The sequence below is a fragment of the Melanotaenia boesemani genome, chromosome 16 (genome assembly GCF_017639745.1).
Source record: "Melanotaenia boesemani isolate fMelBoe1 chromosome 16, fMelBoe1.pri, whole genome shotgun sequence".
NCBI classification, from domain to species: domain Eukaryota; kingdom Metazoa; phylum Chordata; class Actinopteri; order Atheriniformes; family Melanotaeniidae; genus Melanotaenia; species Melanotaenia boesemani.
This window is the reverse complement of record NC_055697.1, coordinates 16,893,632-16,919,966: the sequence shown is the minus strand read 5'-3', so window position 1 is coordinate 16,919,966 and position 26,335 is coordinate 16,893,632. Positions and strand designations below refer to the sequence as shown.

The 26,335-nt window shown below is 38.5% G+C and overlaps 1 protein-coding gene across 1 annotated transcript; it reads right to left on the bottom strand.

The window, feature by feature from the left end:
* Nucleotides 1-213: 213 nt before the first annotated feature.
* On the bottom strand, nt 214-24,787 carry loxl4 (lysyl oxidase-like 4). The gene is made up of 15 exons (XM_042011234.1): nt 24,667-24,787; nt 23,334-23,664; nt 22,248-22,549; nt 21,952-22,166; nt 14,923-14,961; nt 14,409-14,622; nt 14,148-14,325; nt 8,472-8,626; nt 8,211-8,378; nt 7,685-7,847; nt 7,357-7,600; nt 6,245-6,360; nt 5,782-5,918; nt 3,091-3,202; nt 214-2,999 (listed from the first exon to the last, which is right to left on the bottom strand). The coding sequence occupies exons 2-15, from the start codon at nt 23,644-23,646 to the stop codon at nt 2,929-2,931; spliced, it is 2,427 nt and encodes an 808-aa protein (XP_041867168.1). The 5' UTR covers nt 23,647-23,664; nt 24,667-24,787; the 3' UTR covers nt 214-2,928.
* Nucleotides 24,788-26,335: the final 1,548 nt, after the last annotated feature.

The window sequence follows — 26,335 nt, the reverse complement described above, 5'->3', positions numbered from 1 at the left end:
TGTTCTTAAACATCTAAGGCAATAAGTGTACAAAAAGTATCACAGCAGGTAGCAGGAAAATTCAATATCACCCAATCAGATACATTAAAAGTTCTGTGACTGTGCCACCATTGGTCAGAGCTGTTCTTGATCTGAGACACTTTTTGATCAATTATTGTGCAGTGTCATGTATTAACAACAAAAAAAAGGCACAAAGTCGAGGACAGATTAGTATGAGATGAAGTTTTATTGATTCACAGTAATGATGAATGAATGTATTGTGATTTGACTCTGACTCAGCCAGTGTGTATCCACAATTATCTGAATGTCCCCCTAGGCAAAATCATAGCACAGCTTATCCCCATCATACCTTACATTTTTACCTAAAAAATAAACATGTGGGTACAGATTAGGTTTTTTAACAGAGCTAACCGTTCATACAGCTTCATTTCATTTGGTGTTATCACAGCTAAAAGCAAACTAAGTCACATCATATGAAATGAATTTTTTACTATTTAGATGAGGTCAAAGTCCCTGAGAGCACAGCTTTTTTAATGAAAATGACTATAGATGAGCGCCATTTAGATCACACTCTCAGCTTTAAAGACACAAACAAAACTGGCCATAGAACACAAATTCCCACTGCTATGTTGGCAGCATGGGTACTAATACAGTAATATGATGATTATAAACCAACTTAAACTATGGAAAGGCATATGATTTTAAATAACACACAGAACAGAATATGCTAATGCTTAAAAAAAAAACAAAGACAAAATGACAACAAAAAAAACACATCAGAAATATTTAAATTCAGACTTTCATGTCTAACAAGACCAGCTTTGCTGATCTTTTTTACTGTATTTATGAGTTTGACTGTGTTCATGCAAGTGTGCACAATCAGAAAATGTTATTCTGAAAAACTTCCAGACCTTCTTTGTAGAATAAAAATCATGAAAACTGTAGTAAGGATTAGAAAAACTGCTAAAGAAAGCAGTTAAGTCTACAACTGTCTTTATGGGTGACACGTCCTGTCAATTAGAAAGCCAGCTTAGCAGGTTCAGCCACTAAAACAAGAAGTCACGTCAAACACATTAAAGGGCAAAATAAACATCATTTACACATGTTCCAAGTTGGAAAGAAATAGGAATTGTATCATTGCCTAGTGTGCTAAAGCATACTTATTCAGCATTGTGTAGAAATGTACAGTACATCTAGAAGGCCTGGCCTTGGTTAAAAAAAAAATAAGGTTAATGTTTACTGTGCTGAAGCATGAATAGAGGGGTTTATTTTTTTGTACTAGACAAACATGTTGTTTTCATTGGGGAGCTGAAAATGCCACCCTGTGGTCTCTATATAGCTGCCTACAAAAAGGAAGCTTTTGTTGTAAAAAGTACGCCTGCATAAGTCCTCCACACTTCATCCCTTTCTCATTCTGTCTTTCATTTGACATCTCCTTCAAACATCAGAAAATCTCCCTTGTAGTTTGAGTAACGATGGAAATCCAGATTCATGCCCTTTCCATGATTGCAGAAGTAACAGTTTCATGGTCTTTCTTTATAAAACACATGCTTTAGCCTCAATCTTAACCATAACCTTAAGTCTAACCAAACAGACGTAATTAAAAGGCTTTTTATATGCTCTCAAAACCCAGGCTGCCTGTCTACCACAATACTGCGGTTTTGTCAGACCAGTTTTTCTTTCCATCAGAGAGGCTGGGGGAAAAAAACTGCACAGTTACAATTGTTTTAATGATTAAAATTAAATAAATTAACAATTATTCATATGCTTGATGGAGGTGTTCTAATACTATGTCTTCTGACTACTGCATGAACCTTTAATTTTTTTTATTCTTGATTATGTCAGAAAAACAAAATGCTTTTTCTAATTAACACTAGCTAACAACCCATTGTACTGAGCATGCTGTGTAAGTGTGAAATTCATGAATAAATAGAGCATAAATAGCACATTTAAAACTAAACACATACCTTACATTTCAATGTCCCATAATGTAAAACACAATAAAGTCATATTAGATCAACACCCAAAAATTGTTATTTTTGCTGCTAATTAAAAGCAAATGGGGGTAAAACTTGAATACTGATGTTTAAAATATAAAGTGCTTTCTTCCATAAAAATAAACTGACCTCTTGTTTTCTACTCTAAATATGAAGCACAAGTACATATTTATAAAATTATAATTTTGTTAAAATCAAAGCAATAATAATATAACAAATGAACTGCAATAAAAAGTACCCCAAATATCCTGTATAACACCATTCACCTGAAACCTGATGAGGTTAATGTGACTACATACAGTTTTGTTAGAGCACCAATATTTAAGAAGTCTAAAAGCAAAACCCTTCTAAGTGAGTCAATTGTGAAGTCAAATAAAAATAAAAATAAAATTTGAACCATCTGTGGTAGTTTTTGCTAAATGTGCATCAATTCAGCCTCTTGTGAAAAAATTTACACAATCTCATAATTTTTCATCTCTTCCAGATCTAAGATTTTACAACAGTACCAGCTTCCCTGTTGCCTGTGTGACAGATATTCTACAGTTATCTTTACACCTTTCGTGGGTACATGATTTGAATGACAAATTTCAGAGTAATCCCCATTCACAAAAATCAGAATAGTTTAAATCTATATCCATAATCATTTCTCTTTAGTAGAGCCTACTAACACGCTGAACTAAGCTGCCCCTGTTCCACTCCTGTTGTCAATGGCTGTTTGAGTTGAAATTGGAGCCTCTGTGATGGCTGCTGTTGTAACATCATGTGCTCATATTTTAGCCACATCTGCCAAGGAGATGGGCAGGTGCCACTTTGCGTGCTTTCTGTTATTGTGGGTCCTAAGGTCCCAAGGTCCTGGGGCCATTAACTAAAGCCCTCCCTGAATTGTCTCGTCACTCCATTGGAAGGCCTTTGCACTGGACCCTGGGATGGGCTACACAAAGTTGTTGGTGATTTGCCTCTGGTGTTCAAACAGGTCTTCAATTTCTGCACTATAGGCGTCACCTGTGGGGTGAAAACATATGGGACAATAACATCAGGCCAGGGAAGAAATTTAAAAGAATGTAAGAATGATGAGGTGTTTTCTCTGGCTTACCTGCATGACAACTATACATGTAAGCTCTGTGGCCATCATATCTGCATCGACATCTCATCACATTGTTCATAAAGTCTGACTCAGCCATGTCCATCGAGGGATTGACTTCCACCTGCAAAATAACACAATCATGACCAACCTCTTTCACCTTCCGTTGACATCATATCTCCAGTTGACCAGGTTCATTTTCTTCACTCACTGGCAAAGCCATTTTAAATAAACAGCCGTTGCATGTAAAATTGTGAGAGGGGCTGTTATTAAACTGCACTCGGGGCTGGAATTGTTTTTATAGTCAATCTGCTTCTCATCTATAAAAAGAAGTCTGGATGACTTTTCCATACAGTATTCCTATTTGTAAAGATGAATGCATATGCAGTACTTTCTCATGTACTTGATGCTTGAATGATGTTAACTTGGTTGTCTGCAGCTGGACGTATCAACAGGGTAACATACAGCAGTAAAACACTTGCTTTTACCATGTGCTATGCAGAGCATTACACACACTGGAAGATCTTTAAGGGAAACCCATTGTAAAAAAAAACATTTATAACTTGTACAGAAATGTAACAAAGGCTTTTCTGCCCCAACAAAACATGCTAACTGGCCGATATTGGATTTCTGCAACTTTACAGGGAAGGGCTGACAGAATTTAGATATAACACGTCGTAGGTTCAAGCGTGTGCAGGGCACAATTATCCTGTGCTCTTAAAACCACTGCAGAGCTGCAAAAACAAAGACTGAATGTGAAATCTGTCTTATTCTGAGTACTGCCATACATGTAACAGTAGCGTGTCATTTGCAGAGCAACTCTGTAACTGCTGATACAACCATTCTCTTAATCTAGCCTAGTGATAATACTGAGAAGCAATTTTCTTAAATAGCTGCTCTGCAAACTGCTACACCCACTTTAAGTACAGGTTACAAACAACTTCTTGGAGAAAGAAGTCAATCTACAATAACAAAAAGAAGGAGAAAACTTTTTAAAAACGCTGTGAATGTGTCTTGAATTTTCTGTGTAAATTGTGTAAAACAGTGTTGGACCAGAGTGTATGAGGATTTTGCTGAGAGCTGGCTCGGTGGGAGAACCCATCGTTCAGTGAGAAAGGGGCTATAAAAATAAAAACAGGGCACAAGGAATTCCTTGGTGGCAAATTAGCCGTTCCTAATGGAAGGGGGGGCACTAGGTGCTGTTTGACTTAAGGGATGCAATAGCTAATTTGGGTACATTGGTGTGTATCATTAGCATTGGGTGGTCAAGGGCAGGCCTGATGAGTCTTTCTGTAAAGCCCTAGATCAGAAAAGCCAGACATCATCTGCACTTTATTAGATAGAGGAAAGAACATGGCAAAGAGGAGGGCTGCATTTTTCTGCATTTTTTATTTGTTCTATAGCCTTGATAAATAGTGACTTCATTGCACAGCTTGTTCTTTTTTCTTGCTCTCTCTTTGTAGTGACATTTCTCTTTAGAGCTGAAATGATAACAACCTTTTGACCTCTTAGTTCTTTTCATTTCTTGCTCTCACTTATCTAAAGTCCAGTTTTGGCTTCCTCTGTCATCTATCCCTTCTTTGCTCCTCCATACTGTATGACAGTAAAGTCCCAGTTTATAATTATACCCCACTCTAAATGCTTAAAACGCACCCAGTCAGCATATGCCTTTACAAAGGTGTGACACATCATCCATGAGTAAATTAAACAAAGTGGTCTTCAGTAGAAAGCAAAGCGGTATTAATTACACACGTTCATGGTGTGACCTCTCAGATAGCAGTTATTATCAAACAGATAGTTGGAAGTAATTGGCATCACGCTATGATCTGAAGAATACCACATACCACAGTGGGATCAAGGGTCTAACATAAAAATGGAGGCTACAGAGGAGTGGAGTCTTTGATGTGTTTTAGTCTGGTACCACAATGACATGACACTACAAAAAAAAAAAAAAAAGGAGTGGTTGAGGTGATGACTGTGAAAAAAAGAAGACTGGCAGGTTTTACTGGTATAGAAATAGAAACACTATCCAGCTACAAGGAGGTCCACCTTAAGAGCCTGTGAACATCTGGTTCTTAATTAAATCTCTGGTCTTCAGCAAAGAAAAAAACTTTGATATATATATATATAAAGTAAAAAAAGTAAAAAAAAAAAAAAAAAAAGCAGGAAGCAGGAAGCAGGAATAAACATTCAGCCTGGTTTTGTCAGAATAATCCACCTAAGACCACAACTAAAGCTAATTAAACAGCACATCATAGTATATATTGTGTGTTTAATCCATACAAAAAATGTGCATAAAAATGCAGTGTTTCTCCAAAAGTTTTGTGCCAGATTCTTTCTTGGCAAGCTAGCAGAAAGACAAAATGCCAAGACAACATTTGAGGTTTCCAACCATAATCCAAGGTGGCAGCCATGTTTATTAACAGAGGTAAAAACTGTACGGAATTAATCTTTATTAGCACCTTTGTCTGCTTGCATCTCTTAGATCATACTCCTCACTGACTAACTTCCCTTCCTATGAAGATGTTGCTAAGGCATATTTTAAGCTACAGTGTCTAGTGCATTTAACAGGTTGCATAATGCACTATTCTAACTGGTTTTGCTTACAACTGCAAACAAGAGAGTAGTCCAACTTCAAAATGTGAATGTAAATGGAATACTTTCATGCTTTCTTTCACCAATAATAAAAAAATAACCTCCTACCTGGAAGATGTAGTCACCTGGCCGTACATCTGTCACATCAACCCACTGACAGTCGATATCGTGGCGGTAGGTGTCCCAGCAGCCCACAGAGATGCCCTGATCACCCATGTTGTAGCAGGAGAACCGTTTCTGTAGTCCTAATATATATTTACACATATGCCAACAATTTTATCAGTCACAACATCAAAGCTTATTGAATGCTTGACACTCACTGTTATTTTCAAAAATCTTTATATTCGTGAATTGCAATAGGCTCAACACTCTATGAATGCTGTCTTTTTCATATGAGAAATTTCATCCATTACATAAGTAAACGGGGAGTGAACAAGATCAGCAACAATCTAATACATTAACCACAAAGTATAAATCTGAAAGCTGTTGCTGGAATATTAGTATTCATTTCCTGTCACTAATAATAAGTACTGTATATTATTGGGACTCATGAATAGTGTTGAACATTTACCATCAGGGCAGTAGGTGTCCTCGAGACAGAAGCTGGCCTTGTGTCCCTCTGCAACCCTTGTGCCATTGAGAGTCAGCAGGTCATAATGTGTGAACACCTCGATGCTGTGGTAGTGCCTAAGACGTCAGAAGGGAAAGTCCACGTGAGAGTGTGTATCTGCTGAGTGTGTGCATTTACTTGAAATGAACACTGGCTCCCTATGGCTCATTTCCTAATGACCTCACTGCTTGAACATGAGCATGGGTGTCACCATAACACCTCTAACAGAAGCTTGTTTTAGCACCAGCCTGGTTGGGCTGTTTACTCATTCTAACTGAATGGAGGGCTTTGAAACCCACATCCACAGCTCTGATATGCTGTAATAATCTGATGTGGATTTGACTTTGCATTGGCTACCCTGTCCCTTGTTTGACACCTGACCTGGGGTGGCTTGACTGGTTCAACCATCATTTTCACAGACACGCTAATGAATCAGGAGAGATGACAACGCTATTCCCAGTAGCAACAAACAGTCTCTTATGTCTCATGTCCATATTGCATGCCACCTGTCTCATCAAACTTCTAGCATGTTTTCTTTTCTGGCAGCAATTAAAAGCAAAAAAATTCAACATAAATCAAATTATTCAACATGGAGGAAACTATGACATTATTCCACATACATGCTATTTTTGGGGGAAAAGGGGTGCTTGTCATCATGTTTTGACAGTGTCTGAAAACCAAAGCTCACATGCATCCAAGACACACTAATCTAATGATTCCCAACCCTGGTGCTCAAGGCCCACTATCCTGCAGGGATTAAATGTTTCTCTGTTGCAACACACTTGATTCAAAATAAATGGATCTCTGGTAAGCTCTACACAAGTCCGTTATTGAGCCATTAATCTGAGTCAGGTGTGTTGAAGTAGGGAAACATCGAAAGCCTGCAGGACAGTGGCCCTTGATGACCGGAGTTGGGACTAAGCCATAGTCTGTTACCCTCCTAAAATCACTCAGAATAACTACAAGAGCAACAATAACAGGCCACATATGGAAGGAACTGTTATGACATACATAAGAGTTCTTTACACATCTAAGCTATCACCTCCCTTTTCCTCTCTTAAGGGATGTCCTACCTGTGGCACTGGTGCCATGTCCAGCTTTCTTTTGATGCTTTGGGTCTGAAATCAGATCGACCCAGGTTCATGATGCGGGAAGAAAAGCGCAGCAGGCGTCGGTGGCCATACGGCCAGTTCATCCTAGCAGCAGATGATGACAGACATTTTTCCTCATGGGCACAAGTCAGCAGATGGAGGGGACGGTCCTCTAGGTAGGCTGTCTCCTGGACCAGCTGGGCATCCAGAACTAGGTCCGGGGCAGCTGAGAAGAGTCAGATGTGAGATGTTAAGTTAGCTTTACTATAGGAAATTTAAAGAGGCGTTACAGGAAGCTGGCTCAACTTACTGTCTGAACAGCTGACTCCAGCAGCTCTATTTCCACCTCCACGAGGACAATGGACATGGTTGTTGCGACGACATTGTTGGATTGAAAGCTCTGTGCCCACACAATGAGCTCCACTGAGAATCACTTCACTTGCATTTGGGTTACCAGACCAGTACCAGGTCTCCTGTCATTGAAGTGCGAGGGGAGAGGACATGGTAAGCTTGGTAAAGCAAATGGTAAGTTTTGTTTTGTCTTTTTTTTTTCTTCTTTTTATCAGTAAGCATAGCTTATTGTTCACTGCAGTGAAGACAGGAGATGTGACTATGGATCAGTCACCAAGGGTTCATTTTTATTCTCTCATCAATAACTCATACACTGCTGTTGGGATTTTGACAGCTCCTGGAGAAATAATGCCTAACCACTCTAGTTTGTCATTTTCAAAATTACTTTAACTAGTTTAAAAGTGAGAGTTCAACTTTGTTTTAGTATTCAGGACTTTGAGAAACATCTGTGATAACATGTTACAATTTATAGGTTGGAAAGTTACCTGATGAGCACTGGCAGCAAAGCCCAGGCCAAGCTGTCTGCACACCACCATGGCCTCATTGATGTTCCAGTTCTCACTACAGACAGAGCCCCAGCGCTTACGACCTCCAACCTCCATCAAAACCTCCACACGGCCTTCTGATGGAACTCTTCCACCAGCAAGCCGCACCTGGACATCCATCATATTAATAAGATTAAATGGGTCTTTCATTATTAGTGAGCAGTACTAAAGTTGTTACAAGTGATTCTGTTGATTTTATACCGTCTTCTCTGTGCCAGTCTTAGGAACATTGCAGCGTACAGAGGCATCTTGGCTGTGTTTAAATGTCCAAGGTTGGACTTCCTGGAAGTGGCAGTCCAGGATGGAGCGCTCTGATCCTGTGCACTGTACATTGTTCATATGAATAGGTCCTGTACCTGAAAAGGGAGAACTTGTGTTAAACTGATAAAAAACACTAAAGCAGGGAGATATAGAAGCCACAAAAGCACAGATATACATAAAGGGCAGTATTTATTTCCCTGGGGCCACCCAGTATGGTCAGAATAGAATTAGTAGATTTTATCATGAAAAGGAGCACTTGTACATAGAAATGAGGATTTGTGCTCTTTTCACATGAATGAGCATTCTCTATTTTAGCATCAAACCAACAATGAAAAGCTGCTATCTGTCATAGCAAAATGCACTTGCATGCTTAAGAGCTGCAGCAAAAAGATCTACTTAGGGCATCTGTCACACCTCATTACCACTTTTCTGTTGCTTTAAGTACAACAACAACAACAACGTGTTAGTGTGCCACCCTGAGTGAGCAAACAAGACCATATGTATGTCAGCAAAAATAAAAGGCTTCCTGGCATTCGTTTGTCGTTTAAACCCAGATAATCTCTAAACAACATAGAAAAAGACAGAAAAAGCTAAAGATTTTGCCAGAGCAAACAGCTCGTGCCATAATGATGGCAGTACATGAAAACACAGAACAAACTATGGTTTCAGTGTTTTCTTAAAGCAAAAGTTGCAAACAGCAAACTTGGAAATGAGGGAGTGTTGAAATAAACACGGCCAAAAACACAAAAACTGTGGGAGCGAGACAAACCAAGAAAAAGGGCGTAAAGAAAGATACTTGGGTGACCAGATTGCAGCATAACTCAATCTGCCTCTGTGTTGGTTTTAGTAGATTGTAGGCCTGCTTTCATGCTGGTCATCATGCTTGGGTTTATATGTACGAAAAGGACAAGCCTTCATCACTTCCACCTCTATCTGCACTGTATAGGCCACAAAATAGATACAATCTCCCACTGTTTAACTTATCAGGGAAAAGTCACAAAATAGGTCCTCAAAATGAGCTCTGACAGGCTCTATTTAAACCTTACCTCAGAATAAATGCCAGAAAACCGACCACACGTACTTTATATGCACACAAATACACACAAGTGTAAGGGTCCTTTTACTGTATGTATACATAGTACCCTCTGTGTATGTACTCATGGACAAAATTACACAGTAAAATAACAATGTTGGTCAAAAAGGAAATAGAAACATATCCCCTGTAATTTAACTCAGTGGTGGTGATGATAAATGGAATGATAATGAGAGCTGGCAGATGGTCTCTAAATGGACGCTCCCTGACATCAATTTTCCAAATGATCCAGCCAAGAACTTAATCATGGAATACATTTTTTAACGCATTATCACACCATTATCTCAGTATTCTTAAAGTTTCTGAATAAACCTGTGTGACTTAGTGCATTTGAAATCAACATAAAAAAAGTTTAAGATGACACAACTTATCCCAGCGGAGTACGCTGTGTCCTTAAATCATACAAAGGAGCATAAATTCATGAGATGTGATAAATGAAACCTTATTCAAAACCAGAACTTCAATTTACATACCATCCTCTACATCCAGCCAGTCACCCACTGCATTTATCACATTATCATGTTTTATGATCAGAAATAATTCAGTTCTTTCCTGTGAGATTCCAGTTTCACATACTAATGACTGAATGAAGTAACTAAAATGATCAGGATTGTTTGTCTAGTTTGGACAGGACAGCAAGTGTAGCTGCACTGTCACGCTGATGTATTGCATGCACAAGTTAACATTTTAGACAACAGAACAATGCAAGACACTTTCAGGATGTCTTTGTGATGGTTGTTTTTTTTTTTCCAAAGGCACTTTAAGCATTTGGAAAATTACATGTCACAGAAATACTGTATGTCAAACAGGCTGCATGTTACATACAGAAAGCTCTGAGAGCTCTTTGAAGCCCAAGCAAGGAGTAAAAGAAAACTGTGATGTGTGTGTTTATGTACCTGTGAGAAAAGTGAACATATTTGCATGGCTGAGTTTATAGTTTGAACTAAGTTTATGAGCATATGGGTTGTTTTGGTCTGTTTTGGCCCTCGTATGACATGACAAGGACAAAATAGATGAAAAAGGAGAGTGTTGTGATTAACTTCTAGTCTGTCACATCCCTGGTCTCATCACTTTGAGATAACAAGGCCAATAACAAAAAAACTAACCACTCTGATGTGTGTAGAAGTGTATGGTGTTATTGTGTTTCAGCCTGCTGCCTTGGAGATACTATTTATTTAAGCTAAACACCAGACAGCTGAGCAATTGCGCTGTTCTTCGAATGCATTATGATGCATCAGATTTATCAGCATGACTATTCCGTTGCCTTCAGATGGCTTCTTGGTTTTATTGGGAAAGCTTTATTGTAGCTATAGGGACAGAAAATAGGGGACACTGTAAAAAGCTGTCATTATTTCATAGTAAAAAGGCTGATAAGATGGATTTATAAACTAATGCTATAGCTTCATCTTCAGTACAACAAACTGGACAGATTTGTTGCAGCTAATCTGGTCAGTATGTTGCCTTTAGCTTCAGGTAAATATGGATGCTTTTACTACAAGTCCAATATCAGACAACAAAGAGTGAGCCTGTCCTCCCTGTCAGTTGATAAGGCCACAGGTCTGGACCTTATTCCCTCTAGGTTTCTGAGAGATAGTGGTTTTGTAACATCTAGTATTCTTACTCATGTAATAAATTTCTCCATTAGTCAAAGTGTTTTTCCAAATGAAATGAAGAGGGCTAGGGTGGTACCCCTCTTTAAGTATAATAGTAGATCTGATGTTGGAAATTTTAGACCAGTATCAATTCCTAGCCACAGTACAAAAGGTTCTTGAGCGTCTCATATATGAGCAGGTGGAGGAGTATATAATTAGACAAAATCTGCTTTATTAATTCCAGTCTGAATTTAAAGCAGCATACTCAACTAACACCTGTTTCATTTATCTCTTTGATTATGTGCGTCAGAATTTTGATCAAGGAAATTTCGTTGGTATGCTACTTGATTTGCAAAAGCATTTGATACTGTCGATCATGTTGTGCTACTCTCAAAATTACAGTGCATGGGTTTTAGTGAGATGGCACTGAAATAGCTTTCTTCATACATCACAGGCAGGACTCGAGTCTATGGTGTTGAGGGGACCATGTTTGATCCTTTGGGCATAACATGTGGGGTACCCCAAGGTTCTATCCCGGGGCCCCTGTTATTCTTGGTTTATATTAATGATATGCCAGCTGCCACACAGTGCAAATTACTTTTGTATGCCGATGATGCTGTTTTACTTGTCCCAGGGAATACAGTTAAGGACATTGAAATTACTCTTGGAAATGAACTTGTGTCAGACAACCAGTGGCTGGTTGATAATAGGCTTCCTCTACATCTGGGTAAGACTGAGTCTATTTTATTTGAAAAAAAAATAAGATAAAATAAAATAAAAATGGCAAAATCTAATCCTTTAAAGGTCATGTGTAATGGAACTGAAGTAGTGGCTAAATCTCAGTGAATTTATTGCTTCCAAAGTATTAGCTAAATGTGCCTGCAAATTAGAGTTTATATTTCATAGGACAAAGTGTTTTGATTTTCCTGTGAATATGTTACTAGAGTTGTCTTTAATTCAGTGCCATTTGGATTATGTGTGTTCTGCCTGGTTCTCTGGAACTACTATAAAATAAAATAACAAATTACAAGTACAGCAAAACCATCTCATTCAGTATCTATTAAGTGCTCCTCACTCATATGGGCAGGGAAGAGTTTAGCAGAGATGTTCTCCTGCCAGTCCATCTCAGGGTAGAGCATCTCAAATTAAATCATATACATAATATCATCAATGGTCATGCCCCAAAGTACTTATGCTCTAATATAACCATGGTTCACACACAGCACAATCATAATACAAGGGCTAGTATCGGTTCCTGTATAGTGCCACGAGTTAATAATGCAGCTAGAAGCTCTTTTCACTGGTATTATGGGATGGAATTTTTGTCAACCTCAAGAAAACTTGTAACATCACAGAGAAGTGTTAAAAGCCAGGTTAAGCAGCTTTTATGGAACAAGGTGAATGTTGTTTAGTGAAGTGTGATGGGCTTTTACAGCTGTTTTGTTATTTATGCAACTCGTTTATAAAATGTATATATGTGATTTTTCACTTTGAATGTCTTAGTAGAGTAAGGCTCTCTTGCTCTTTTCTTTTGTTTTGAACACCAAGGATCATGCTGGAAACACGTTTCATATGTTAGCACTTTAATCCTAGTTAGTTGCTAATACGTTGTTAAAATCATTCAAATAAAGAAATTTTTTTTTTTTTCTTCAAAGACAAACACAAGCACAAATTCCTATAGAGCAGGATTTTTTTTCTTGTGTACATAGGCAAAGCACATTTATATTATATTTATGAATAGGTAGATTTGTTACACTGGTTCTGATACCCCTGGTCATGACACACAGCAGGGATATGAATCAGCAACTGAGAAAACAATGTACAGGAACTTACAATTCAATGAGCATAAAAGAAGAAATATGACATAAAAGGAGAGAAGTTGTAGAGAAAGTAAAAACCAAATTACCAAATGTCAAACCACATTACAGCTGCAGAGCCACATCCTAACGTGAAATGTCTGAGGCTGATTTTATTACACAGTGCCACTAAACGTCTACATGCGTTTAGATCAGTGAAAACTTGTTATAAGGGAGCAACAGAAATCTCTTTGGTCTTTGTTGATAAATGACACTCAAAAGCCAAATGCTGATCAAAGCCAGATGTTAAGGGGTGTGAGGACTTAGAAACGGTCCCCTTAGAAGAGCCAGTTTGAATAGACCTGTTAGACTCATCAAAAAGAAAATCTGCAGAATGAATATCTTCTACAGAAATCCCAATTTCAGAGGTTAAAAGGTAAACATAATTGACTAGGCCAACTAATTCAAATACAAATTTGCTTGCTGTGATCATTTGAACAGCTAAACCAGCAGAATATAATCCCATATTTCTTCTCCTTCAGCATTTTTGAGACTACACCCTAGCCTGAGGCATGGGGAAGCCGTTCTCTCATATATCTCACAAGGGTGGGGAGACCACTAGCACAGCTGGATACCAACTGAAACTGTGTGTGACACCGAATCTGGACATTTTAAATTGAAGGGGGGGAAAAAATGCAGCACTCAGTGAGTCAATGAAAAGCTCAGTTGATCCAGCAAGATTATGTCTCTGGCTTTAGTTGCCAAATCCAAAGTGTCTGTGCACATGTGTATGGTGTTTGGGCAGCTGGTAGCACTGGCAGCGTTCACATAATCACAGCTGGAGATTCTGCAATCAACACATTTGCAGCTCACAAGGTAACATACACAGACAGAGAGACAAACACACATGCCCGTACATTATCTAATCAGTCAGGGCAGACGGGTGCGGCGTCTACGATAAGCAAAAGATAAGCAAAAGTCTCCCTGTCTTCTCTGGAATACCATGACGTATGATAAACACATTCAAACAACCAAATTGTGGACTGAAAACAACTAGATTAAATATGGAGTTTTACAGAATTTCCAAAGTTGTTTGAAAGCCTTCACTTTGAACAACAGCAGTTTTCTCTCTCACCTTGACCCATGAAGGCTCCATGCAGAGCATCCTGTGCAGTACCAAAGCCCAGCTCTCTGCACACCACGCTGGAAGCAGTTCTATCCCACATGTGATCTACGATGGTTCCCCATTTTCCATCTCGGAGCACTTCCACACGACCCTCACCCAGCCTGGGGCCTGCTTTTAGACGTACAGGCTGTAGAAGGGAAGCAAAGATTACATAACTCAGTTTTAACCAAAATGATTATGCCTTTGTTGATACAGTTTTATAACTCTTACCACAATTGGATAAGGAGCCTGGGGTCTTCCTGATGAAATGCGAGCAAACTGAGGCCCTGGTACACACTTGACTACTGCATGTCTCCCATTCTTACAAGGGCTTGGACTTCGGGGGATAGACAGCTGAGCGTGGCACTCTGACAGGCTGTTCTCATTGCCAAGACAGTGAACTTTCTCTACCCAGAATCCCTTCTTTTTTGCCATGAGACTTATTCTAGAAAGATAAGAAAGTGAGCCTTAGTAATATATTCTTAAAGTCAAGTTGATCTTAAAATGCTTTGATTTACTACCAGCAACCTTTGTTAAAGTTTAAGGGGAAAAAATCAGACAATCTGATTAAATGTTTATTACTCAGAAACTAATTAAACTGATCTGATTTATCAGGACTGTTTGAGCAAATGCAAATGACCATTCTGCTAACATAAGCAAAAAGCTCTAAAATCTTGTCGAAGTTATTTTGAAGTATTTCCTGTTCTTATAAAGCATGGTGGTGTTATAATGGTCTTTTTATTACCTTGTTGTGGGATCAGCAACCTTGGTATCCCATATTTTCCTGTAAGGGAGCAAAGAAATAGACATAAGATAATATATATTCTGTACTTTATACAGTTGGATGCTGTGTAAAATGAAAACAGAATGCAGTGGTTTAGAAAACCATTTCTTATTCACAACAGAACTAACAAACCAAAAGTGAGACACTTTTCAATTTCATGAAGATTATTAGCTAATATTTAATTTCATGGCAACAATGCATCTCTAAAATATTAGATCAGGCTTATACAGGCTGGAAAAGAAAGCACAACACTTTGAATAGTCCATCATCTACAGTACATGATATCAAAACATTTAGAGATTCTGAGGCCATCTCTCTGTGCAAGGGACACAGTCGAGAATCATTACTGAGTGCCCGTGAGCTATAGTTCTTGCATTAAAAGCAGCCATCGTCAAAATCACTGCTTAGGTTCAGGAACATGGTTTGGAGGCACAGTGCAATGTGCAATCCACAAATCCAGGTGTGAGCTCCTTCATGCAAAGAAGAAGTCATTGGTGAACATGACCTAAAACAATGCAGTCTTCTTTGGGCCAAGGCTCATTTAAAATGAGGCAAAGTGGTAAACTGTTCTGTGGTCATCCAAATCCAAACTACAATCTGACTTATTAGCACACAGTTCAAAGTGCATTAGTGCCTACAAAACTAGCCAATTTGCACATCTGGAGAGGTACCAGGGACAGGGAAAAATATAGGTTTTAGAGCAACTTAAGATCCCATCCAGGCAAACATTTTTGTTAAGGTATGCCTTAACAAAAATGCTGCACAGTGGTAAAGTTTGCACACAGTAAAAGGTTGGGTTAACATATACTGGTAGCAATGACTAGTCTAGTCTTAATTAAGCTGTGTTCAGTCTCTTCATAATTTGATTTTTCTCATTCTGTACACTGCTGCAGTATTTCTTTACAGCTCCGTTTGAAATGTTCAGTTTTAGCTGCTGAAAGGCTCAATGTGAGTGGCCAGAGCACAAGACAGATGTTCATTCATTGTTCAAGGTGAGCCAAACCAGCATCTTCTGGCTTCACACAAATGTCTTCCATAATGATGCTGACAATTCTGAGATGAGAAACAAACAAACAAACAAACAAAACTTTGAATAATGAAAGTACATAACAAAGTGAAGGAAACTGATGGGGACACGCGCATAAACAGTATGTTCTATTTAAAGAATTGCATTGAAGTGCAGTTTCTTCAGCCATAAGTCAAAAATACTTCTGGCATTCACCAATATAAAGTAGTGCTCATCAAGAATATTGTGGGCAAGGCATCAGAATGAAACCCCATTACAGAGATTTAACTCACACAGAGCCAATTCATGTCAGACCTTTAAATTGCATGTTTCATTATAACAAAGATATGCATGTAACTCCAGGATGTAAGAACTATGTAAGTACGAACGAAACTACAACATTAAGTTATTTTGAACCTCCAAAGCCACATGTAGTCCACAAAAGAAAAAAAGGAAAGATCATAACATGCAAGATCAGAGAAACAGGACATTTCTGGGAAAGCAGACTTTGACCAAGCACGATATACAAACAAGAACATTGGCACTATGCTGGAACCAAACAGAGATTTATGCACTGAGTAGGCTGACTGACTTGGCAGGGCAGTGGAAGGGAAAACCTGTTCTTTTGGCAACACAGACACAGACCATACCAGGACATCCTTAGACCATTGCAAAGGGCACGTCCCATCACCAACAATAACATCAATTACACCACAAACTCTCCTAACATATACATACTACAAGCAAAGCATTCATTATCTGCAAACCTCTTTAAGTGGTAATGCACAAAAACAATTCATAAATCAGGCAAAATTTATGATATAATTTTCAATATTAAAACCGTTTAATGCTTCTTACAGGGTGGAGACAAAAGGCTTGTTTGTTGGGCTGTAACATGAGCACATATACACCTGGATTTCATCAAACACTTAATGACACAGAACTTATGTTTTCAAGTTTATTTTTATTTACATCACAGGTGTGAGAAGCTTCAACACGTAGAAGAAATGTTCCCTAAAACATAACAAAATGCTGAGTTCAGTGACCTCCCTTTTATGGAAACAAACACATCCATATATATTTGTGTAAAGCAAAGGCAGATCAATATTTATATTTCTGACATGAAACTCCAGACATTCCTGTGAAGCTGAAGCACAAACCTTAAAAAATAAACCGAGGATGTTGAAATCAAGGGACTCATTGTCAGCAACATAATGCCATGTTGATGGTTGCGTGAAGTCATGGACTGCTGAATCTACCCTTTCCACAATCATATAATGACTTGTTTCCTGATGCTGCAAGTAGTCACTTAGCAATGAGTACCTTATTGCTCTAAAGCTAAAAATATCACTCATCAGCATTTTTCAGCATTTTTCTTAAAAACCAGTATACATAAATTCAGGCAATCATTTAGCAAACTGACGGATATTATTTTTGAATAAAACTATTTAAATGGGCCATTTTTCTGGCTCATTTGAAGCACAAACTCAGCTTGGAGAAGCTAAATGCAGGACTTAAATTAACATCTACAAATGTAATTTTGGTGGCTGAAACAGTCTCAGTTGGTGTTTCAAAATTCTTTTGAAGGTGATTTTTGATAAATGAAAAAAAACACCCAGAAAAGGAAAAATTTCAACTGTGTTCATGGCTCTATATAAAGCTGTTTGTGCTGAGACCTGCTGGAAGTTGTAACTCACTCACTGCATAGATTTAAATACTTGTGCTTCTCTGTGTCTGGAGTTGCACTTGTAAAATATCTTAAATGTGTCTGCCATGTGGCTTTGCAGTAGCATAGGGTAGAAAGCAAGGAGCATTCATATACACATTTTCTCATGAAGCAAACATGTCTATGACTTGTTTGTGACCTCACCACAAGTAAATCAGCTAACCAATTTTCCCTCTTCAGAAAGCAGCGGGACTACTACTCAGGCTATAAATGATGCCTGCAGGTCTTTCATTTGACTGAATTACAGCTATGCTGATCTTCACTGAAGAGCAATGAAATGTAAATTGTTTTATACACACACACACACACACACACACATACATATATATATATATGAGTATGTATATATATATATGAAACATCTAATAATTAACATTAGATCGCAGCTGTTAGTTGTACATGCATGTAGCTGCATAAGAGTTTTTCTTAACAAGTTGTAAACTCATGCAGCTGAATAGGCAACCCAGCGATTAGTTTGATTTTCTTCTCCACAGCAGTCATCTGCCTTGTGTAACCATAAAGTTATCTTCACCACTTGATGAGGATCCAGTAGAGCAGAAGCTGATGATAAGGGTTCCCACCAGACTATTATGAGACAAGACTTACACCAGCATTTAGGTTACCTCATCCTTACATGTCTCAATATCTCAACTCTACTGTATGTCCTCTGATGTCAGTGGCAAAAGTTTGTCTTAAAATAGTGTGACAATGTAAAATATTATTATTTTTTCACTATAAACAGACAACTTCTTATCCCTTTCTAATGAGAAACATAGATAAATAGTTTAAGTAAAATAATTTGTCTCTTAAATTACTTAGGCATCTTTTTCTGTGGTTGGATATATTTAAAATATTGTTGGAGCAGAGAGTTAATTTAACTTAATTGTCAGCTTGATTCTTGGCTAAAAATAAGATGAAAAAGAAGGCCAAGATGAAGCATATTTTTCCTCAGAATGAAAATGAATGAAATATTTTCAAAAGATAACATTTTTAAATTCCTCACAGTGTCCATGAAAGGGCTCTTACTAGTGACACAATGGCTGGAAATCTCCATGAAGGCCTAAGTGAACAGATAAAAAAACCACAGTGCTTCAACTAAGCTTGGAAAAGCCAACTTCCACAGTCTGACTCAAGCCAAAAAGATAACCACTGGCATGCATACAGAAATTAAAAGTTGGGGGAATAAATCAGAGAGAAGGTCATTTGAGGAAGATCACACAAACAACAAACAGGAAAACCACATTCAGTTACACAAACTGTCACCAAAAAAAACTGAAAATGATACCCTCATCATAAGAAAATTTCAGCTGAAAGATAATTAAACAAAATACCAGTTAAGTCCCCAAATCACTATAGTGACAGAGGAAGACCAACAGCCGCTGACACAGCGGACAGTGCTGCAAACTCCTGCTTTAATTGGCCATATTTCACACGAGCAAGCAAAAATCTGGCACGTCTGACTACTGCTCTCTCTTCTTTTTTTTTTTTTTTTTTCTCCGTCACCTTTTTCTCTTGTTACTCTCCTCCACTGTCTTTGCCAGCTCTGTTTTACTCTCCCCGTCTCACACACAGAGCTGTAATTGGGGGTGTTTTTTCACCATCAGCAGAAACCCAGGAAAGCTTTGGTTCTGACCAACTTGTAATTACAGCATCTTCAGAGTTTTATCCACGAGACACATGGAGCACAGAGAGATGGCTGGGTTCAGGATTTCTAATAATGGACTGAGAGACTTGGGGAAGGAGTAAAAATTGGGTTTGGTTGCAAACAGTTCTAGATGTTCTTACAACTAGAGGAAGATGTTACACCAGCAGTCAAAGGGTGGCTTTGTTTTGTTTTTTTCTCCATACATCTTTTCTTATAATGCCATTACATTTACCACTATGCAATTTCAGTAAAGTTTCAAAGGAAACCTATAAGTTTTCCTGATTCTTGTTTTAGTTGCTTTTTTTTTTTTTAAGAGAATACGTTAAAATTAACAACTGAAACACTAAGGCTTTTGTACCTTTTTAACCAGCCTGAAGTAAAAAACAAAAAAAGCACATTAACATGAAGCAAATAAACATATGTAGAGGTAGAAAACAGCTACAGATGTGGTAGCAAACAATTCATCATGGCCTTCGGCCTCAGCAAAACACCAGGTCACTCCCAGGACATGCAGACCAAAATGCAACAATTCATGACCGCTTCTAAACTAGAGACATATAATTTACCCACACGCAATAAAAAGAATTCAGTTTACTCGCATTTCCATTTGCCTTATTTTTCTTGTTTCCCTGTTTTTAAATAAACAGTATTATCCCTTTTTGTGGTTCAGTCAAAGATTAGAAAAGTAAAAGAATTACTATTATTTAAGCTCCTTTAGTTGATGTAAGAGAAAGAGTTTAAATCTACATCTTAAAACAGCCAGTGGGCAGATTCCCTGCAGGCTTCAATCCTAGTCCTTCAAGCTACAGCAACCCTGCTCTCTTTTGTAAGATCAGTCTTCTCAGTAAGCAGCCAAATCTGTGTTAATATGTTGCAGCCATACAAATCCACTCTTTCTTCCCTCAACTAAAATGTGTCTTATCTTCAGTTCTTTGCATCTGTGCTGTCAAATCCTTACTGCAAGAAAAAATTTAACAAATCCACAAAAAAAAAAGCATCACACCTGCAATGCAGGGAAGCTGTAATAATAAATGACCCTGTTCAGGCCACAAACAGAGTCAGGCTGTGCTGTTCAGCAGCAGCTTATTCTGAGGGCTTTTTATGATTGAAGATGTGATGCGACATAACTCCCCACTCCAACAGCAGGAGCTTGTTATACCTTCAGTGTTTCCATTAACACACAAGTTCAACACAGATACCTCATTTTAGATGTAACGCAGAATACTTGAAGCGCCTGAACGCTGTCCAGTAGGGATGGCTTATAAAGTCTAATAAAAACTTAGAAAAGTCAACAAATTAAGTGTTTCCTCCTCAACAGTTGCAGTCTTTTCAGTAGCATGAGGAATCTAGCACCTACAGTACAGAGCAGAAGTTGTGGCCTGTCACCAGTTGTGTCAGAATAAGCCCAGCCAAAAAAGGGAGGGAATACCTAAACTGTGAATCACCTATGGCTAACAACTCTCTAGGAACAAGATCCAACTGGGTTCCCCTTCCACTGATGTTCAGACACTACTCATTCCTATAATAGCAGTGGGGTAATTCTGTGCTAATGTGTGGTCCTCCTGTGGTTTTAGAGCAGAACCTTCCCCAAAACCACTGCTTTTTTTCAGCAAGCAGAGAAGAAATGTCCATCTGTGACAAAGAGGCAAAAGGAAACACCTAAAGACAACATATTAAGCACGTTTCACATGCTAGCATGAAAATGTTTAAAAATCGCTTTGGACCTCATAATTTTTCAAAGTAATAATTTAAAAAAACATACACTTAAGTGAAAAATTTAGATGCCACTCTATATGTCAAATATTGTCAACAACAAGCACTCTGCTGCCTAAGTTTTGTAGGAAATAAGTGAGCATAAAGATTTCTAAGTTGATAATAATTTTTCTCTAACTTTAGTTTGTGTCTTATGTGGAATAACATGAAGTGTAACATACTGCAAAATGATTTTAATCATAAACATGTGCACTTGCAGGATGTCAGAGAAGCTAGAAATGTTCAGACATACATGGCTGTGTTGTACTCTAGGAGGTTTGCTTGCCAATAAGACAAGTAACTCCACTCAAACCTTTATTCTGCTCTCCTGCAGTAACCCCAGTCTCACATGGGGTATAGATGAGACAGTTAAACCAAAATCAGCAGTAATATTACACCTCAGCATAGGTATCGAAGAGTTTAAGTACTGCTCTTTGTCTGAGAGCAGCAAGCTGAAGATAGCATCAGAAAGAGAGAGGAGAAAAGAGTGAGAGAAAGGCAATGAGGTGTGCAGAGGTGATTTGCCACGGGGAAAGTGCAGAGAAAGGGCAATGGAGAGGGGACAGGGATCTTTTTATCATCATCCCAAAGCTGAGAAAAGAAGAGTGTAAAGGGGGACACTAAGGCGAATTGGCTGGGGAAGAAAGATAAGCCTCAATGTGAGCTCTTTACTCAAAGTGGCTCTAAGCGAGATGTTGCTGATGTGTCTTCATTCTTCAAGATGTGTTTTTATTCATTTCACAATAGGATGAATTGCATAGCATGTTGCTCTTTTGAACCACAATCTATAACACTGAGCTGAGTTCATAAAGGTGAATTGTGTTGCTCTCAGTATAGCGGTTAAGAAAAAGACATACTCACTTGTATGTGTTGACATTGTACTGAGTAGCCTCTGGAAAGCCAAGCATCCCGCACACAACCCGGCTGCTATTGAGACTCCAACCCAGGTCACAAACTTGCCTCCATCTACCAGCATGCTTTACTTCCACTGCACCCTCTGTGATAAGGCTCTTCTTCTTGGTAGCCATGAGAATGGGACGAAGACGGACCTCTTCGATTCGCACCTTACTGTGACCCTTTCAGAAAAGACAAATCACATGTATGATTACATATCTTTCAGGGAGCAACAGGGATTTAAAAGATGCAAACTGCTGTACCTGATAGTGTTGGTGTCTTTGCAACTGGGGACTCTCATAAGAATGTCCGTTTCCATAATATCCGTATCCTGGATGCCTCTGGGATGCCACATAGCCTCCCCACTGAGGTGCAGTTCTGCCCTGAGATCTAGCAGGAGTCGAGTAGTGTCTGCTGGTAGGTTGATCCAACCTTCGTTCAGGCATGCACACTACCCCTAGGTCTTCTGAGTGTTTACAGTCATTTATCCCCCAACCATTGTGTTTGCAGTCTTTCAAAAACTTCTCAGAACCGTCGCAGCGTACATTATCCATCCATATCGGACCTTGTGAAAAAAAATCATTCATAACTTCATTCATTAGGATTTCAATTGCTTGTACAATAAACAATCTAGTTCATGTATTTACACAACAGCCAGAATCAGTTACTAAACACCTAGCACTTGACTTTTATGGGGAGGCTGATTTAGGGTTGCACCTTAGCAGCGTGTTTAGCAGTGGATACACAGTATTTTACAAGGCGGCAGGGTGCTGTAGATCCTGTTCCTGAATCCATTCAACCTTCTCTTTCATTTGGATTTAAAAGCAGCAGTAAAGAATGTCCATAAACCACAGCAAGTGTTGCACAACTCTGGCAGGCAAATGCTGTCATTATTCTTAAACAAATGCCCCTTTTCTGCCCATATATTTGCTCTGCTGGCCTGCAAGTAGACCTTAATGAGATGTAGGCTCCAATCCCACAAGTTATCTTTGTCACTTTATGATGCTAGTTATTTTGGATTTCTTAATTAGTGGTCTTTTCATGAAGCCATACATGTGAGTTGTAGGCTGTTTTTGGAGAAGATTTGGAGGTGACAGTCTGAGATTAGCTGTCTAATGTGACAGGCTGCCTCTGCTTACTGTTAAGCTGAAAGTAATTTCCATAACAAGCCTGAAAAATCACAGGTGTAATTAATGTAGTTATTTAGCATAATGAAGAATCGCTTTTTGCAAGGCAAGTCAACATATCAAGGCTTATTGGAGCTTGTTCTGTCACTAACAAATGGTCAATTAGTCTTTGGTTGTTAAAAACATTTGTGTTTATTCAGCAAAGTTTCTGAGCGCTCTCACCCGTTCCTTCTCCATACTTTGCGCTGTGGGCCCACGTTACAGCTCCTCGGAAGCCCAGTTCTCGGCACACCACATTGGCCAGTTTTATGTCCACTTCATCATCGCAGATTGTACCCCAGGTGTTGTTGTGTAGCACCTCCACGCGCCCTTCATGCGCCTCTCGCGCAAAGTTGCCCGCCAGACGCACTTTGACTGTAGGTGCACGAGTGGCTCTGCGCTGAGACAGCGTGGTCCGCCGAGGCTCGGCATGCGCAGGACAAGAGAGGAACAGCAGAAGGAGGCAGAGGTTCAAGTAGAGGATGCGTGTCATCATTTAGTGAGAGGAAGAACCCTGTGGACAGAAAAGGTGGGCACACTGCATGTCTTTGTTTGCTCTGCTTTTCTTTTATGTTATTATATAGGTTCAAGTATTTGATTGTCTCGTCATTAAAAAAAAATCAGCTTCAGTTTACTTTATGACAAGTCAAACAGCGAGCAAATAGCAACTAAGATGGCCTTGTTATAAATCAGACCAACACTGACATCCTCCAGACAAAATTTGTTTAGTCTAGTACAGCCATGTTATCAAGATATGCTCTGAGACAGTTTCCAGTACTCTGGTAACTTATCTACTTACAATCAGTGAGATAGGGCTTGATTTATTTTGTATTCTCATATTTGTTAGTGCCACAGTGTCACTCGCAGTGTGATGCAATGAAAGCCAAAACACATCAAATCAATACCTTTTTTTATCATATCAAACGCTGGTATATAAATAGAGATACATTAGTTTAGTTTTGTAAGGCAGTTCATAAACATCTCTGAAAGGCAAACTCGCCCCACAGACCTGTATGAGGCAAGCTTTGACTGGTGGTGAACAAGCATTTCAGCCAACACAGTGAAAGAGAGAGATTCTTGAAGTACTGACACACAGCAGGCCAAGGGGACAACACAGTGACCAAAATATGTATGTTTACCTTGATGATAAAGTTACAACAAACACCAACAAGTAAATAGAATCTGCAGAGTAAACCTCACTGAGCTCTGCATAAGCCAGCATGCAGTTTCTAAGATATTATAAAATGTTTTATAAGATAACTTAAAACTGGAACTCAGCTACTTCTGTAGTACTATTGCTAAATGATATGAAAAAATACATCTACTATAAATAATAGTTTATATATGCATTGTCATCCTTCATAACACCTGTTACACTTGCACTCTGATGCACCTGTACTAAAACACATAAAACTAAAAAATTATTTTAAACCAAATCAGGTAAAAATAAGATGATTGAGGTAAAAGATCAAAAACTAAAAAGTAAATTAAAAAAAGAGATTGTAAGTTGACTCACCTGGCAGGCAGCAAATATTGCAGTGGTGAACGTCAGTGGCAAGGGGAGAGTGGCTGTATAAAGGAGTGTGTCTACTAAATGCTCTCCTCACTCAATCCTTCCCTCTTCCCTCCTATTCCATATAACACTCCCTGCCTCCTTCACTGCCTGCCTCCTCTTTCACTCTAGATCTTTTTCTTTCACGTGTGGGCTAAAATTAGAATACTGAAATGTACAGCTGGTTTATTAGAAATAAAACCAACTGTGCAGAATTTTCAGATATTGCCTAAAAGAAATCCTGAAGAGTTGGGTTTCACCCACGAATTATTCATTTTAGTATCTTGACATTTGTATGACTATGGATGTTAGCATTTTCTACCGTTCCTTTATGCAAATATGATTCAAGGGTTACATAAAGTGATTTACCGCAAACGCAAGAATAATTTATTTTAGCTTGTGAGGTTCAATACTCGAGCAGAAATGGGTTTAATATATTCTAAAATCCATTTTCTGTAAGTCAAGTGCTTTCTAAGTTTTTTTTTTTCATTTTTTTCTTTCCTCATTTTATGACTTTATCTCCTGACTGGCTAAAGGTGCTTTACGCAACTGTAATCTCAGAGCATTACACAACTTTAGAGTGAACGTGTGGAAAATGTAACCAACAGGAAGGACTATGGTTCCAGAATAGTTTCAAACATCAAGTTCCAAGTGTCTTAAAGAAGCTCCCTATACCACAGGGTAGATATTTCCTTGTTGAGATGGCCACAAACCACCAACTTTAAAATAGGCCCAGCCTTACCGTAGCCATGGTGAACGTGACTGATGAGAATATGCATTACCACCCCAGCCCAGGAATATGTTACTATAGTCTAACCTATCATCGTGGTGTAGAGAGCATAAAGATGTAAGTCATTGGTGTACAGAAGCGTTAAAAAAAAAAAAGTCCTTTTTTTTTTTTTTTTTTGACTGTACAAGAGTTGACCCAGCTAAAGTTTCTCCCAGATGTCTACCAAACCCTCTCTATATGTTTGAAACTTGTTTGTTTATTTTTTGAGTCATTTTTGGAAGGATTTGGAACAAATTTAGCTAAATGGAAATGTTTGGCCTCAGGGTGTTGTGTTGATAAACTGTATTTCAGTTCACAAGTAAACCTCAAGCAAACCTTTCTAAGGAAACAGGGTTTATTCATAGACATGAAAAATGACAATTATGACAGGGAAAGTAGGAATCTAAACCTCAGCCACAACCATTAAAAACACTTGGCAGTATGCAGATTTCCAACTGGATGCAAAGGAATTAAACATTACAAACTCTAAGTGTGAGTATATATATATATATATATATATATATATATATATGTATATACCATTTGAAGCTGTAATAGGGATTTTTATGTGTCTCAGTGATGGTGTGACTGGGTGGCAAGGTGGTGGTCCCTCCCTAAGTTGTAAACCAGAGCAGGAAGACCAGACCCCCTATTAGCGGGGCCAAATCAGAGGGATCTCAAAGGCCGACAGAAAAAAAATGAGACATAAAAAGAGGAAAAGCAAAAGAAAACAAAGTGCAAAGATAAAAATGCAAAGCATCTGAAATGTGGAACATTTTGCAATTTATGATACATTCTTTTATATCACACCAACAGAACAAGACTAGGCAGGTGTCCCTGCCTGTCTGTCATTCCTTTTTTACA